We start from the raw sequence: 16,747 nt of genomic DNA on the forward strand, positions 1-16,747 counted from the left end.
CTTATATGTTGAGAGTTAGACATCTAAGGCATCTTACCAAAAGTTGAACACCATATGAGATTGGTCGTGATCCGTATCTCATGTTCAACATGATGTCTATGACAAAAGGATAACTAACAAACTTACCTTATACACGAATTATAGCTTGGAGATTTTTAGGAATTTGGCGTTGATAGAATGGCACAAAGTCGTATGTTGATGGGAGCAGTGAAATGTCGCTAGACGTTCACCACTGTCTATATCAGCCTAATATGAATCTTGCACAAGTAGGAGATTGAAAGATCTGGTATGCTCAAGAATCATATTAAAGTGATATTGCTAACTAACATATGATACTAATGGGTCACACTGACAACACTTGATACAATTGATTATTTATTAGAAATTGATTTTAATAAATATTCAATAAACTCTTATAATTAAATTGCAAATTATTTACGAAATAATAATTTTCATTAGCAAGTAACATCACATAATTCATATGGTATGAATTAATAAATCATGCACAACATTTTGGACTAGATAAATTCTTTTGTCTTTTTACCAAAAAGTTAAAGCTAATATTTTATAAACTTGATTTCTAAAATATAAAGTTTTTGTCATCTTTTGACTTCTTAATTTCGAAATTGAGGAAGAAGAAAGAGAGGTATGGTTTGTAGCTTATTTTAATCTAGGGAACATACTTTAGAAGTATGGGATTTAATTATTAAAAAAAAAGACATGCCTTTTGATTATTTAAATAAAAGCATGGCTTTCATGATTGTTTAAGAAAAAGAAATGAAAGCATGGCTAGTCTTACAAGCATGGGAGACATGTTTTTCTAAAGTGCTAAATGGTTAAGGACTTATGGACTTTTTCTTCATGCTATAAATACTAGCTTCGTGAGACTTTCGTTCTTGCTCTTCTTTTGGACACAAAACTGTGGGTTGGAGAGAGTATGCATACTCTCTCCATTTTTTTCATCCGCCTGAAGATATTAATTGAGTTTATACGCTATTGAAGTTAAATACATTGGTTATGAACTTGAAGCTTAAGAGTTAAGAGTTTTCTTACAAGACTAGCCTCTTAAATCAAGTTGACAACTTGTCGGTTTCTCAATGGTTCCACATTCTCTATCAACTTCCTAGCATCCCTTTGAGGATTGAAAGTCTACAAAGGTTGTTAAACACTTCTTCCTCATTAGTGCTTATTTTCTTTCCAAACATTGCAAGAAGATTATTGGTAGGTTATAAACTTGTTTATGTTATTCAAAATTTATTAAACCCTTCCGTTGCTAAATCTTATGTTGTTGAAACTAATTTTTGAATAAAAACCCAACACTTCTAAGATTCAAAAAAGGCGTAGGGTTATCAGAGTTTAATTATTCAAATTTTAAATCCTATTAAAATAATAATTAAGGAAACTAGAAATCGTTGGGATACCTATCAAGATTTGAAAATAGGGGGTGTAGCTAGGGTTTCAGAAAACCCTAGCCAAGTCGAAAACTCAAGCCTTAAGGGTTTATTTTCAATTAACCCTATATTTGATCAATTCACAATTATGCACAATCAACATAATATAAAGGCTCTAACACCACTTATGGGTTTTCTAGGTTAGAAAAATTACATATAAGCAGAAAACACTTAAACCATTAAGTTCGCATGCAACCTAGAAAGGATCTATGTTTTCTCTATTGATAACAATAAACAATGAACATCAAGTAACCCTAGAGAGAAGCTATGAAAATCGAAATTAACATAAGGTTAGGATTTAAATAACTTTTTGATTATTATGGCAAATAATCAAATCAAGTCCTCTAAAAGTTCCTTGGAAAGCAAGCACCAAATGCTTGGATGCCTCTAATGGTTCACGCTCAAACATTAGTATTAAAAGACACTTGTGGAGAGAGGAGGAGAGTGTAAATTTTCATTCATAACACTCTTGGAAGAGAAAACCATGAAAATTGATGCCCAAGAGGTCCTATTTATAGTATTTGTAACTTATGAACAAAACAAGATTTGAATAATTAAGTAATAGATTTAATTCCATTTCAAATCTTTTCTTTATTATCATTTAGGAGGCTTCTGGAAACCTTAGAAAGGCTCCCAAAACCGTCCATGGCATGATGCTTCTAGAATTGTCTCTTTTGCTCAACTATTGAATAATTACAATTCACCCATTGCACCTTTAACTAATTCCAATTAATCATAAATTAATTTCAAATTAATTTTGATTAATAATTAATCAATTCTAATCGATATCATATTAATTTATTAATCACATAATAAATTAATAAACCAACTGTCTATTTCCAACTAATTTATTAATCATATAATATATTAACAAATTATTTTCTTATAATTTTTAATTAGTTGATTAATCATATACTAATATAATAAATTATCCTCTCTCTATAAGTATCATTCTAATCAAGCTCTAGTTATAAGGACAATCCAAAAAGGATTTTGTTTCTAATTACAAAAATATATCAATTTACTTATTCAATTAGACACATTAATCTAACACCATGAATAACTCAAAAAACTTGTTTCAGAAAATCAGATTCTTATATATTAATATGAAAATAACGTTTTAAAAAACTCAATTATTTTCCATATAAAAAAATTCATTATTTTCTCATAAAATTACAAAGCAAGTCAACAACATCACAGATGAGGAATTAGGACATAATAGAGGACAAAGTATGACGAATTAGGGTAGGAAAAAGATAAATCACCACTTACCATGGTGTTTTCGTTGAATTTTAGAGAAGGGATGTGATTGCCGATGGATTTTAGATAGTCGAGTATACACGACGTCGAAGACCAGTCGACTCATCGAGTCGATTTTCAGCAAAACGAAGGTTGTGAAGACCAACAGAAGGGCGTTGACAGGTGGAAGGCAACCGTCAGGTGGCAGACGGTGAATCTCTGTCGACGAAGCTGATGACAGGCATTGCCATCAATCAATGCCAATTTCAATGGGAGCTATGAAGAATAAGGGAGAGGCGGTGGGATTAAACAATTGAAGCGGCAATCGTTGAAAATCAAATAAGTCAATGACCATCCCACCGGCTAAAAATATTAGCCGATTAATCCATAGCATCAAACCAGCCAACAAAGGAAAAAGTGGTTTGGCATGATGTATATAAGCATTCTTGAAATTTGTTGTATCTATAATTACCAAAGTAGAGTGCTTCTCCCTTAGTCCCTTTTAACAAATGTAATCTTATATTTTTAGTCCCTGATCTTTTATGTCTATTCCATAATTAATCACTCCAAAATATTTTTCTTTTTATTCCCTGATTAGAATTTCATTTTATCTCGCAAGTTTCAAGTTTCATAATTTTTTCCATTTTGAATTCGTTTTTAAATGTAATCTTAAATTTTTAGTCGCAGACCTTCTCTTTTTTATTTCATAATCCACCTCAAATCTATCATTTTATTCGTTGTTTGGAACTTCTATATTACCTCTTAACTTTTACAAATTCTTCTTTGTATTATCGAAATACCTTATGAATATTTTCGTGGTTTATAACGATTGCAACCGAAATTAGTTTCAAAATTGAAAAATATTTCGAATATTTAATAGAATCTTTTTATACACAATTATTTTATTTACATATTTCTATGTATGAATGTGTTCGAAGAATTTTTCCTTTTAACTAAATGTTTTTTTTTTAATTAGTTTTTTATAGCTTTTTATATATGAATTGTGTTTTTCAAACAAACACATGTTCTCAGCAGCAACCTAAAAACATGGCAATCTAGTTATCTAGTTAACATCAAATACAAAAGAAGTTAACATCAAATACGAAAGTCGAAGGGACTAAAACAACAAATAAACACAAGTCCAAGTCTAAACCTCTACATATATCGTCAAGTCACAACTAACTAAAGACAAACTGCACTCTCAATATCTCATGACCACATCCGAAGAAACCACCCACCGCCAGCCCTTCCACAAGTTTTTTGACTGTTGGCTCCGGGAGCTAAATACCAACCTTGAACAGCTCGTCTCCGCCGCCAACCTCCATCATGATGATAATCATCATCATATCGAAGACGACTCAGGTTCATTCTCGCTGATTGATAAAACTATAGGACACTACGAGGAGTACTACAAAGCCAAATCAAACGGCGCAAAAGAAGACGTGCTTTCGATGTTTATGCCTCCATGGTTAACAACGCTCGAGGATTCCTTTCTGTGGATCGGTGGATGGCGGCCGACGACGGCAGTCCACTTGCTGTACTCCAAGTCAGGGATCCAGCTTGAGGCCAGACTCGCTGATCTAGTTCCTGAATTAAACTGCATGGATTTAGGAGATTTGACTTCGAATCAGATGAAAGGAATCGATGAATTACAGAAGAAAATCATCCGTGAAGAAAGAGTCATATCTGAGAAAATGGCAAGTGTTCAGGAGTCAGCGGCAGATACCCGCATGGTGGATCTATCAAACATGGAATCAGAGATGATAAGAAATAACGAAGACGATGGGAGGAAGGATAGTGATGAAAAAGTGGAATCGGAGCTGGAGGGAAAGAATGATAAATTGGTAGAGATGTTACGCATGGCAGATGGTCTGAGAATGGAGACTTTGAAGTCCGTGGTGGAGATACTGACGCCGTTACAAGCGGTGTACTTTCTAATCGCTGCTGCGGAGCTCCACCTCCGGTTACACGACTGGGGCCAGAAGAAGGACGCGACTTAATGGAATACCTTCAATCCATTTTCTGCAATAATATAAAATCGTAAATATAAGAGCAAACAACCTTAAAATCATCCTCTGTAATAGTTTAAAATCAGATTCAGAATCGTCAAATAAACCGTGTCTTGAGTTTCATCGATCTATATTGAACTCGCACATTCTTTGGTGATTTAATGATAACTAGATGAAGGTACCCCACACTCAGATTAGGTTGAATGGAATCCAATGTCATCAAGATTACTATCAAATAAAAATCACAAGAACATTTAATTGGGTTTTTCGAAAGATCAAGTATACCTAATGTGCTCCTTGATACGAACAATGAGGATATCTTTCTTGCTTGTTAATCTCAAGCCGTGTTTCCTTAGATACAGCTTACATCGTTCCATTTTCAGCTTCTCCACCTGACCAACTGCCAATAAAAACATAAGCATTCAACAAAAGGCATTTCAACAAACACTTTATCTTCTTTTTCGTGAATATAAACCTATTTTTATGACTAACCTTCAAAAAAGATCGATCTCATAACCATTTTTTGTCATTTTCACACAGATAAAGTTAGAAAGAAGAAAAACCATTTTGCCTTTCTAAGTCTTTATTACATGAAATAGAAATTTAGGTAGACATTTGTGTGAGTTCAACCCAAATATATACCTTCAAAGAGTGTAAATCTCCATGTATTAACATCGGTTAAGACCGTAATGTTATAAACACGCTTTAATAGTAACAAAATGATGAGACCTTCCTCATGATCCAAATCAAATATGTTAAAAGGAAGATTGGAGATTAAAGGATCAACAAGCCTCATAACACTACAAGAAATAAGGGCAATAGCAGCAACGCCATTAGCGGCGACGCACACTATTAGCGGCGACATGTCATTTGCGCGTTACTTGTCGCCGCTAATAGTGTGTGTCGCCGCTAATAGTAAAAAACCATGATCCGTGTCAAAAAGAACCGGTTAACCGTGTTCGTTGATCTGGACCAAATCGAACGGCCGAAAACCGTGTTCGCTCAACGTATTCGCGGCGACATCAATGGCGGCGACGGCATCGCCGCTAATGCTTCAAAAAAAAGGCGCTATTTTTTCCCTCGTAAGGGTGTCGCTGCTAAAACCCTATTGTCGCCGCTAATACCTCCCTGTCGCTGCTAATAAGTGTCGTCGCTAATACTCATCGCAGATATACCCCTCTTCCCATTACTTTCTGTAATCTGTTTCTTTCACTTGCTGTGTCGACTCATATCGAAGAAAAATCACCGGCAACATTAGGGTCTATCACCGGCAACGACAAGAGCACCATTACCGGCGACGGAAGCCTCATCATCGGCGACAGGTAATTTCCGATTTTTTATCCCGATTTCTTTTCTGAACATCAACTATATAAGTGATTAACTAATGATTTCGGTGTTTAATTGTATGTATTAAGCTTTGTTAACCTCTAATTTCGGGTTGTCATCAGCACCACCAAACCACCGGATTTTTTTGCCACCACAACACGCCCACAACACCACCACCATTCTGATTTCATTCCACTTCAGGTTCTATTCCATTTTAATAAGTATTCTGATATAATTCTTCATATTGTATGCATCATGTATGTATGTAATTTATTTGATGAATGGAAAAAAATTTGTATAATGAATGTGAATAGAAAAAACCGAAAAAAAAAAAGTAGGATGCAATAATGGAAAGAATGAAAAAAAAATATATGATGTTGTAATGTGTATTTGTATGTATGTTGTGTAAGTGTATTTTTATGTATAATGTGTGTATTTATGTATGAAAAAAAACAAAGTAGAATGCTATAATGAAATGTGTATTTATTTTATTATATGTGTAATTGTATGTCTAGAAATTATGTATGTAGTTTGTGTGTTTGTATTTGGATGTTATAATGATATAGATGAAATTGTATGTATAGAAATTCTTCATATTGTGATTGTATGTATAGAAATTGTATGTATAGAAATTATTTTATTATATGTTTATTTATTTTATTTTATTATATATGTAATTGTATGTATAGAAATTATTCATATTGTAATTTTGCAGGCTATATATGGAATTTAGTTGGGCGATACTCTTTTACGTGATGGCAGATGTTATGGGCTTAGGACATGGAGGTGATGGAGTCGGGGATCCACCACCTCCTGTAGGGTTTGGTCGTGGACAACACGAACAAGATGGTTAGTTTTATCATGATATATTCGTTACCTATTTTTATCTATTTATTATAAGCTGTTGTGACTAATATTTTTAATTATATTTTTCAGCTAAGCTTCCTAAAAAAAGAAGAGGCCTAGCAAAAAACATCCAACTATCAAAGTCGATACGGGCAAACAAGGGAAAGCCTGTAGAATTGGATTTCAACAGGGAGATCACATATTCCCCTGTTGGGAACCATGGTAATTGGTTTACCCGTGAGATTGGGAAGTATATGTGGATGAATATCCCTTTGAGCGTATCTGGTTGGGAAAATGTTTCTCCCACTTTAAGAAATGTCGCATTGGTGCATCTAAAGGTAACTTGGTTAATATTTTAAGTTTAGTTATGATTGGTATTTAATTAACTAACTTTTTTTGAATTTTTAGTATAAGTTTGATTTGGATAAGGTTGACTTGGATCCCGAGCGTGCTCAGTTGTTGCAGAGCATTGATGCAACTTTACAAAGAGTTTATAGAGGTCGGAAAAATAAAGTACATACTTATTTTTAGAATGTCGGGGGGCTTACAGATATCCCAAGGGCATTAGCCAACCCCCCTGATGGTATGTCACATGAAAATTGGGTGCAAGAAGTTGAACATTTTCAAACTCCTGAATTTTTAAAGCGTTCAGTGTCAAACAAAGGAGTTCGTGCACAACAACAAGTTGTAAATAGAGGGGGTCGTGCTCGTATAGCAATGCATGTTTCAAAGAAGTAAGTTATGATATATTTAAATATTTATTTAAATTATAATTAATCTAATTTTTAATGTTAAGTAGGACATCACTCGAATCGAAGCATTTCGTAAGGCTAATACTGATCGTCAAGGGGTATTTACTAGTTCTGCAGTCGAGCAACAATACGTAAGTGCTTAATTTGTATTTTTTTCATATAAGTGTTTATATTGTCAATGGGTATTTAGTAATCTAAGTTTTATGATGTTTGTCATTTTTTGAAAATACAGAATGCTTTACTCCTTGAGATCAGTCAACAAACTCAAGCTTCTTCTGAAGCCAGCGGTCTAACACCAAAGGATACACAAATTTGTTTTGAAAGAATATTGGGTGTTCGATGAGGCCATATTAGAGGCATCGGGGGTAAACCTTCTACGATTGTGTCGATGTACGATCAGGAATGACCACTGACACAACCACCACCACAATCACAGGTGACAAGACTATTTAATTTTGGTAATTGCTTCAAATGTTGGTAATTATTGGTTTACTATTAGGAATGTTGGTAATTGTTAGTTTGATAATATTTTATATGTTGGTAATTGTTAGTTTGGTTATACTTTGATATATTGATATTTTGTAGTTTGGTAATTGTTAGTTCATGAAAGTGCAATGCTATAATGGTATTTTGTAGTTTGGTAATTGTTAGTTATTGTACAATGCTATAATGTGTTATATGTAATATGTACATTTGATAATTGTTAGTTTTTGAAAGTACAATGCTATAATGGTATTTTGTATATAGAATGTTATAATGTTGGCTTAACTAATTATAAGACTATGTTGTTTTCTTTGTAGTTAGAAATGCTTCAAACAACGTTAAAAGATCCGACATGTAGTGTCGCACTTGAAGATTGGTTTCGTTCATTGCCACAAAGAATTGAAAATGAAGGAAACGAGGAGAGCGACGATGACAAGTAGCTAGTTGTATGATTTTTGTATGTTTTGTTTATGTAAGCATTTTAGACTAGTATTTTTGATATTTTGTATTATGCTAAATTGGATGATTATTTTAAATGGATGTTGGATGTTGTATTATGCTAGTATGTTGGATTAAATGGATGTTGGATTATACAGTTTTTTTCAATTAAAATATGAAATATAAAAAAAAAAAAAAAAAACAAAAAACAAAAAACAATACCGGCGACGCCTTTAGTGGCGACAGTGGGTTATTAGCGGCGATATGTCTTTAGCGGCGACAACTCGTAATAGCGGCGACATTTGGATGATCAGCGACGAGGCATCAGCGGCGACCTTTTAGCGACGACATGTCGCCGCTAATACTATTAGCGGCAACATACGCTACTATTAGCGACGACGCCTGTCGCCGGTAATACACTAATTTCTTGTAGTGTAAGTTGTAGCCCTTTTGAGAATAATAATTTCTGGTGTTTCCAAGTGGGAGGCTTGTAAATCAACATACCTTTCTTTTAGTAGTGAATGAGATGCATGACCATAACGTTAAATCTAAACATTTACTACATGTACCCATATGCCAAAGAACTCCCAAAATCTGATAGATTCTTAAATCAAACTTGATTTTAGTTTAAAGTTATCTATCAAACACACTTTTATCATAAATTAAAAATGTTGGATTAGATGTCTAAGCCCATAACTATAATTGGTATGTACTTGATTTGATATGTAGCATGGTCCTTTTAGGTTTTCTTCACTCATGCAACTTGATAGGATGACTAGTGGAGAGAGAGTAGGATTTATTATATGAATAATAAATTGGTACTCAGAATGATTTTATTAATATATTATAAGATTAATATATTATTTAGAAATCATATTATTAATTAGTAATTAATCAGAAATTAATTTGATATTAATTTTGGGATTAAAGGAACTGATTAATAATGGAGGGGCTATTTTGCAAATTATTGATTGTTGCAAGGCTGGGTTGATGGACTTCATAGAGTGCAGTGAACGAAAATTATAGGTAAGACCATAAGATTTCGTCCAAGGGCTCTAAATAGGAGGTTCATGGGCTGCTTAAGCCTTAAGCAGGAATTAGGGTTTCCTCTAGAAACCCTAGCAGCCCACACAACTATATAAAGACCTCCATGTTATAGGATTTTCGACTAATGCACTCTTGATTAAAACCCTAGCCGATTTTCCACCTCTCTCCAAGTCATTCTTTGCATTGGGTGTTTGTGACTTCATTAGAAGTGCAACACTTAGGGCACTAGGCTTTCAGAAGTCAAGACCAAGCAAGGATTTTCTTTTGTTATTACAATATAACAAGTGAGGTAATCTTCTAACCCTAATATATATGTGAATTTCAAAATTGTATATACTAGATCTAGGGTTATTGCTTTGGTGTTCATATTTGCATGTTCAATAGAGAAAAACTTAGATCCAAAGCAATTAGGGTTGCATGATCACATAGGGATGTAGATATGCTCATAACCCAACAAAAAAATGCAATGATATTAGTTCATTTCAATAGATATACATACCTTGCTCAAGCTCCACCGACCTGTACTCGACCCGGATAAAGCATTACTAGTGATATAAAAATACGTTGATTGTTTAACCAGAAATTGTGTTTACCAGAAGGAGAGAACTAGATAAAATACTGAAGTATAATGATCTATTAAATCCAGAAATTGTAAATATTTTAGAAAAATGAGAAATAAATAGACCTGTAACAATGGTATTTAAGCACGGTAATTAGACAACCATAACCTCACCAATTATCATAGTAGCTACCTTAATCCATACCTGAACCACCTTCAGAGAACAACAAAAAACAAAACTTTGTGAAGTAGAGAGCATATCAGGCGTAGAAGCGGAAGGTTGCATCTAATCCCTTCACCATCGCGTTAAAGGGTTCGTTAAAACCATAAACACCAACAAATTCCAAAAAATTGATAAATCTAAATCAATGAATCAATGAGGACCGCGACCAAAGCAGAACATTATCACATCTATCATAACGCCCGATATGTCAGGTAAAATCTCAGCTACTTATTTCTCTTTTATTTTTTACTTAAGACCTAGTACGTTGGGCGTACATAAGGTACGCGTGGTGTACTTCGAAGGATGCATGACACAGGGTTATCCCTCTGGTACGTCGTGCTTACCCATTTGTATGTTAGGCGTACGTCAGCCAGGGGAAAACCCTAATTTTTATGTATTTCGCCGTATTTAAAAACCTTATAACCCTAAATCTTTCTCCTTATTAGCCTCCATTGCCTCTTTTGAGCTTGTAGATCAACCATGCATGAATTCTTGTGAGTAAATGTTACTCTAGAAGTTAAGAGATGTTTCCCTTGATGTTTCAGAGGTCCTTGGTCCATAAATTTTGCATCTTGATGCTTGTAGATCAACCATGCATGAGTTGGTGATCATTTAATGGGAGTAGATTGTTGAATCTAGGTTTTGGGTCTCCTTGTGCCATGTAAAGGCATCAAGTTGACGACTTTATTGTTTAAGACGTTTCATTTGAGTTAGATCCGTGTTTTGGTCATTAGGCTTAAATCATTAAGTGCTTAATGGACATTTTGGCCAACTAGGGCGTACGAAGGCGTACACTGAGCGTACGCGCCTGGGATCCCGATCCTTGTGTAGTAATCGAGTATGCAGGGCGTATTGGTGGTACGCTTATCATAATCACCAGGGAGCTTTTCGGGTCTAGGGTATTGGGCCATTAGTGGATCTTATACCTTTTTGGCCATGGTGGGGTTTAGGCCTCTTGGGCCTTTTTGGACTTTGGGCTAGTTTGGATTTGGACCATGATATGTTAGGCCCCATAAGGGAAGGGTAAAGCAACCATTTTACCCTGGGAGTCGGGATTTAGGATTTGGACTCTCAGTTTGGGTTAATGACCTAATCGCTAATGTGAGTTCTATTATTTGTAATCTAGTGTGGGGATATTACGGTTTAGCATCCCGAGTGTGATTTTTTATCTTTAGACTGAGGTGAGTCCCTTCACTGTACACATGCATTGAAGGCAGCAATGCCGACCCACTGAATTATGTTTATAGGATGATAATTGTCTTCCTGACAATTTCTTGCTATGACTGTATGTAACACTCAAAAATTTCAAACCAATTTTCGATTTTTATAAAAACATAATTCCATCAATATTCACAAAAACAACCATTTTAATTGTTCAACAAAACAGTACAAAATCCCAAGATCAAAATGTCAAGCTCCAACGTGTGTGTGTGTACGGATCAAGCCGGCGCCTTCCCGCGGTCGTCACTAGTACCTGAAACAAATAACATCAACACTGTAAGCACAAGGCTTAGTGAGTTTCCCAAAATACCACATATAACACATACTAGCCACTCTAGGCTATAACTCTGTGGGTCCATGCACCCAAACTCTGTGAACCCTCAGGTTCTAACTCTGATAAACATGCACCACATAAATCACATAGAAATCATGCAGTACAACACATAACATACATAACATACAAATACTCTATCACATAGCTCTGGTTACCTACTCAAGGTAAAGTATAGTGAGAAGACTCACCTCGCGTGTCTCGGTAAATCGTAACCCTGAATCGCTAAACACTCGATCTGCCGAGCTGTAGTCCCCCTATAGCACAATAAATCTCTAATTAACACTTTCCCAACTAGGGTTGACCACACTATAACAAGTCAATCTAGGTCAACGCTAGTCAACGGTCAATGGTCAACTTTGACCGGACTCGGCGAGTGCACTATAGCGACTCGGCGAGTCTGAGCACATGCACCAATTTCCCTGGAATCCTCTCTTGACACGTCGAGCATTTCCCTCAACTCGACGAGCTCCACCTGGCACGAGTTGTGGGGCCACCACGACTCAACTCGCCGAGTCTCAAGAACAATTCGGCGAGTCCAGTTTGACTCGGTCCACCTGTCCATCCTGACTCCCCCTTGACCCACTGAGTTCACCCTTCCCAACTCGGCGAGGCCACTCGCTGAGTGGTCGTGCAACATTCATGCTACTCGCCGAGTCTGTTCTTCGGACTCGGCGAGTCCGTGCCATGCACTGACTCAATCTTGCTCTAAAGGTCAGATCCAGTCCATTAATCCATAGATCCAGTCCCTCCAAGCTTATTTAGCACGTAAAGTCACAATCTTGATGCACATATAACCTCTACATGACCATAAATGATGTTTTTGACTCAAATACTTCAACACAAGGTCAAGGACTCCATTTCCACCCATAAAGCTTGATGAGTGAGGCCCTCTGGACCTCTATGGATCCAGATCCATGGTCTCAACTCAAAGAGGGAACCAAAGGGGCACCAAATCACCCCATAAATGACCACATTAAGCCCTAAATTGCATCAAGCTTCACCAAACAGAAGATGGTCCAAAATAATACCTCTAGAGTGATGATCCAAGCTCCAAATCCATGAAATAGCAACCTCCTTTGCTTCCTCTTGCCTAGGGCCTCCTTCTCCTTGCTAAACAACACACACAAGATCAAGATTGGCTCTCTTTCCTTCACAAAACGCTCAAGAACTCTAGGGACACTCTCTGGGGGTTGGGTGAGCACAAATGACGGCCATAAGGCCCTTTAAATAGGCCTCAAACCCGGAGATTTAGGGTTTCATTACACAGCGCAGACTCGCCGAGTCCATACCCTGGACTCGCCGAGTCCAAGCGCGCACCAGTGATCAATTCCGCATCCCTACTCGGCGAGTCTGAGCTCCAACTCGCCGAGTCCCTCTCACAATATAACAAAATTTAAACTTACAAGATACCTGGTAAAATCCGGATGTTACACTGTATATGCTTGTTGTCTTTGTGACTCTTGCTGTTATGATTGTATGCTAGTTGTAGGGGGTGACACATACTCGATACCGATTGAAAGAGACTGAATGGGTGATATATGTTGGATTAGTGTCTAAGTCCATAACTATTTTGGTATGTACTTGACCCGATGGTGCATGGTCCTTTTGGGTTGCCTTCACCAAAGCAACTTGATTGGAGAAATGAATAAAAAGAGAGAGGATAATATGATTTATTAATATGTTATAAGAATAATATATTAAAGGAGAAATCATATTTGTTTAATTAATATTGGTCAATAATTAATTAAGAATTAGTTTTGTGATCAAATGTAATTAATTAAACTAGAGGGGCTGATTTGTAATTATGTGATAGTTACAAAATAAGGTAAGAATTATCTTATATATATGGTGAACGAATTTGAGGTGTAAATCCCTTAGAATTAGAGTACGATAAGGATTCAAGGATTATCTTATTGGTTGCTTAATGGATAATCAACTAGATAAGGATAATGACTGAAACCCTATCTCTACACCTATATAAACACCCCTAGGGCCATGAATTCGGGTATCCCTTCCCAAGAGGTCCTAGATACGAATTCTAACCTCTCACTTCTTTCTTTATACCTTCTCCACTTGCTTATGGTGTTTGTGAGCCATTAGAGGAGTGACACTTGTGACTCTAAGCATTCCAAAGTCAATCCAAGGTGGAATTGGGATTGTTATTGCTACATAACAATCAAGGTAACACTATAAACTTATTCTCATGTTAATATGATTATATGTATGCTAGAATTAGGGTTTATAGTCTTGGATTCAAAGCATGTACAATAGAGAAACCTAGATCCAAGCATTAGGGTTTGTATGAGCACATAGGATGTCTTATGACTATAACCCATCAGTGGTATCAGAGCCTTGATTGGTTTCTATTGTATTGATGCATATTTGATCGTAATAAGCACTGAAAATCGATTTTTTGAGTTTTGAAGGTTTGACTCGCCGAGTCACTTGGTGAACTCGCCGAGTCAGCTAGACTCGACGAGTCCAAGCCCAGACTCGACGAGTCAAAGTGTCTGACAGCTCGTTTTCGCGATTTTCTTCCTGTTTTGGTTTTGGATAATTACCATAAACTTGTTTTTGTGATAAAATCCGAATTTTTTTCATTATTATGTGATTATCCTTACCTAAATAGAAGATAATTGTCAAAAATTTAGATAATCACTTGTTTTATTAGATAAAGTTTGATTATTTGTAATTTAGATTTGAATTATCTTGTGAAATAGTTTCAATTTATCCCTTTAGGTTTTATAGTTTAAATTTGAACCCCAAAAGTTTTGTTGTTTTGAAATTTAAATAGTTAAAACCCTAATGTTTTGAAAAAGGTTTCAAAACTTGCCCTCAAGTTTTGGAATTTAAAAGTTGATTAAAAGTTTAATTAGAAATGTTAAATTCTAAAACTCTAGTAATGTTTTGAAAAGTTCAAATCACACCCTTATGTTTTTATTAATTAATTAAGGAGTATAATTAAAAGAGGTTTAATAAATCCATAAAAGTTTAGGTTAACCATTTAATTGAATTAAAAGTGTAATTGTTAAAGTTAACCATATAGTATTTTAAAAGTATAAAATACACCCTATACTATATATATATAACATTAAAGGTCTAACATTATATATATGTATGAGTAAAAGTCAGTCTTACCGTTAGTAGGCCTCATTCACGAAGCTGGTCTATAAGGGGTGTTTAAGGAAATTGCCTATAAAATGGCGATTGGATGGGTATCCACTCTTACCCACCGCACTCTTGACTAGTGGAAGGTCGTTAGCCGAACGGGTAGGATAGGACGAAACCTTCCATTATAAGTATAATGAAATACAAAGTAACTAAATGTTTTTCAAATTCCCAATCTTAGTTACTTAGGCAAAAGTGAATTGATGCAATTCCATGAAATTACACTTTGTGCCCTTGCAAAGACGTTAGTGGAGCGTGTGTGGTTTACCGGCACACTAAATGGTTCTAAGCAAAGGTAGCAAAGGGTGACTCAATGTTTGTCATAGTTCGGTGGAGCGTGTGTGGTTTACCGGCACATCGAATAGGTGATTGTAACATGTGAGGGCACCATGTAGTTTACATGGTTATTCACACCCGCTTTGTGATCCTCGGCATCCCAGTCACAAACAAGAGGGGCATATCGAGATTTAAACATGCCATTGAAATGTTCAATGAATCTCAAAGGATCTAGGAGTTTTCATAGATTTAAAACTTAAATTCCTTTTCGTTTTTCATGGTGGAAACTAGTGAATCGTCATTCACTTACCTTCAAATGTTCTGCAGTTTGGGTTACGGCATCCCTCTCCCGAGTTGTAGGATATTGTGTTGGATCCTAGCCTTGGAATTTCATTTGGGTGATTTACCAAGGACTCAATCAATCAACTAACTTGAATTCATTTTTCTCCCGATGTCAAAGTTCGACAACTATGGTCTTCTCAAATCCCGTGGAACAAGCATTCCACATGAAGATGATATTCCACGATTCGATCGAGGAACAAGAAATCATGCTTCACTTCCTCCTCCTCCTCCAATTATTCTCCCTAACCCACAAGTTCAAAGGCTTGAAAAGTTCAATATCACTCAAGCCCTTTTGGCAAATAAACATAAAGAAGGAAAGTCGGTGTGTGCACACGTCCTAGGGATGAAGTCACACATTGATAGGTTAAGAATGATGGGATCCGTTGTCGGTGAAAAGATGGCTGTTGATTGGGTTCTTCAGTCACTTCCCAACTCATATAGTGAGTTCGTAAGAGAGTACTATACGATGAACCACGACGTGACCCTTATAGATCTCACCTATATGCTTATTGCTGCTGAATCAGCAATGGTTTGGCGCAATAGAAAAGCAAAGTTGATTGGTGAATCTTCCTTCAAGACCTCTATGGATATAGACAATGGCAACGAAAGACATGCAATGATCGAAAAGTTTGATCATAAGAGAAAGGCGATGTCTGAAGTAGTTCCATGTGTTGTTCCAAAAAGAGTCAATTTGCTTTTATTGCCAAGAGAAGGGGCATTGGAGACTAAGCTGCCCTATTTACCTAAGAGATCTAAGAGATGGGAGAGTCGAAACGTATGGCTCTAATTTAGGTAAAATCCATTGACTAACTCTTTTAAGCTTCATTCTAGATTCTGAATACATAATGTGATAAGATTACAATTGATGTTTAGAAGGATCGAAGAAAAGAAAAGAAGCTTAAGGGAAGAAGTGAGCAGAATCTAACCGTGAAGGAATGGATTTCGATTGCGTTTCTCGAAGATTAGATTCTTGAGCTACTACTTAGAGTTAGAATTAGATTGCTAAGAAAGATGTATTCGCATAAGTTTTTCA

General features: G+C 35.9%; 1 protein-coding gene across 1 annotated transcript; it reads left to right on the forward strand.

The window, feature by feature from the left end:
* The first annotated feature begins 3,896 nt into the window (after positions 1 to 3,896).
* LOC144999671 (protein DOG1-like 4) lies at positions 3,897 to 4,822 on the forward strand. The gene has a single exon (XM_078958800.1). The coding sequence runs from the start codon at positions 3,902 to 3,904 to the stop codon at positions 4,688 to 4,690; it is 789 nt and encodes a 262-aa protein (XP_078814926.1). The 5' UTR covers positions 3,897 to 3,901; the 3' UTR covers positions 4,691 to 4,822.
* The last annotated feature ends 11,925 nt before the right edge of the window (positions 4,823 to 16,747 follow it).

Source organism: Lactuca saligna, chromosome 1, assembly GCF_052625555.1.
Source record: "Lactuca saligna cultivar CGN05327 chromosome 1, ASM5262555v1, whole genome shotgun sequence".
NCBI lineage: Eukaryota > Viridiplantae > Streptophyta > Magnoliopsida > Asterales > Asteraceae > Lactuca > Lactuca saligna.

Bases quoted from the DNA above. Each gene is read 5' to 3' on its own strand.
- LOC144999671 (XM_078958800.1), top strand. From the start codon at position 3,902: ATGACCACATCCGAAGAAACCACCCACCGCCAGCCCTTCCACAAGTTT.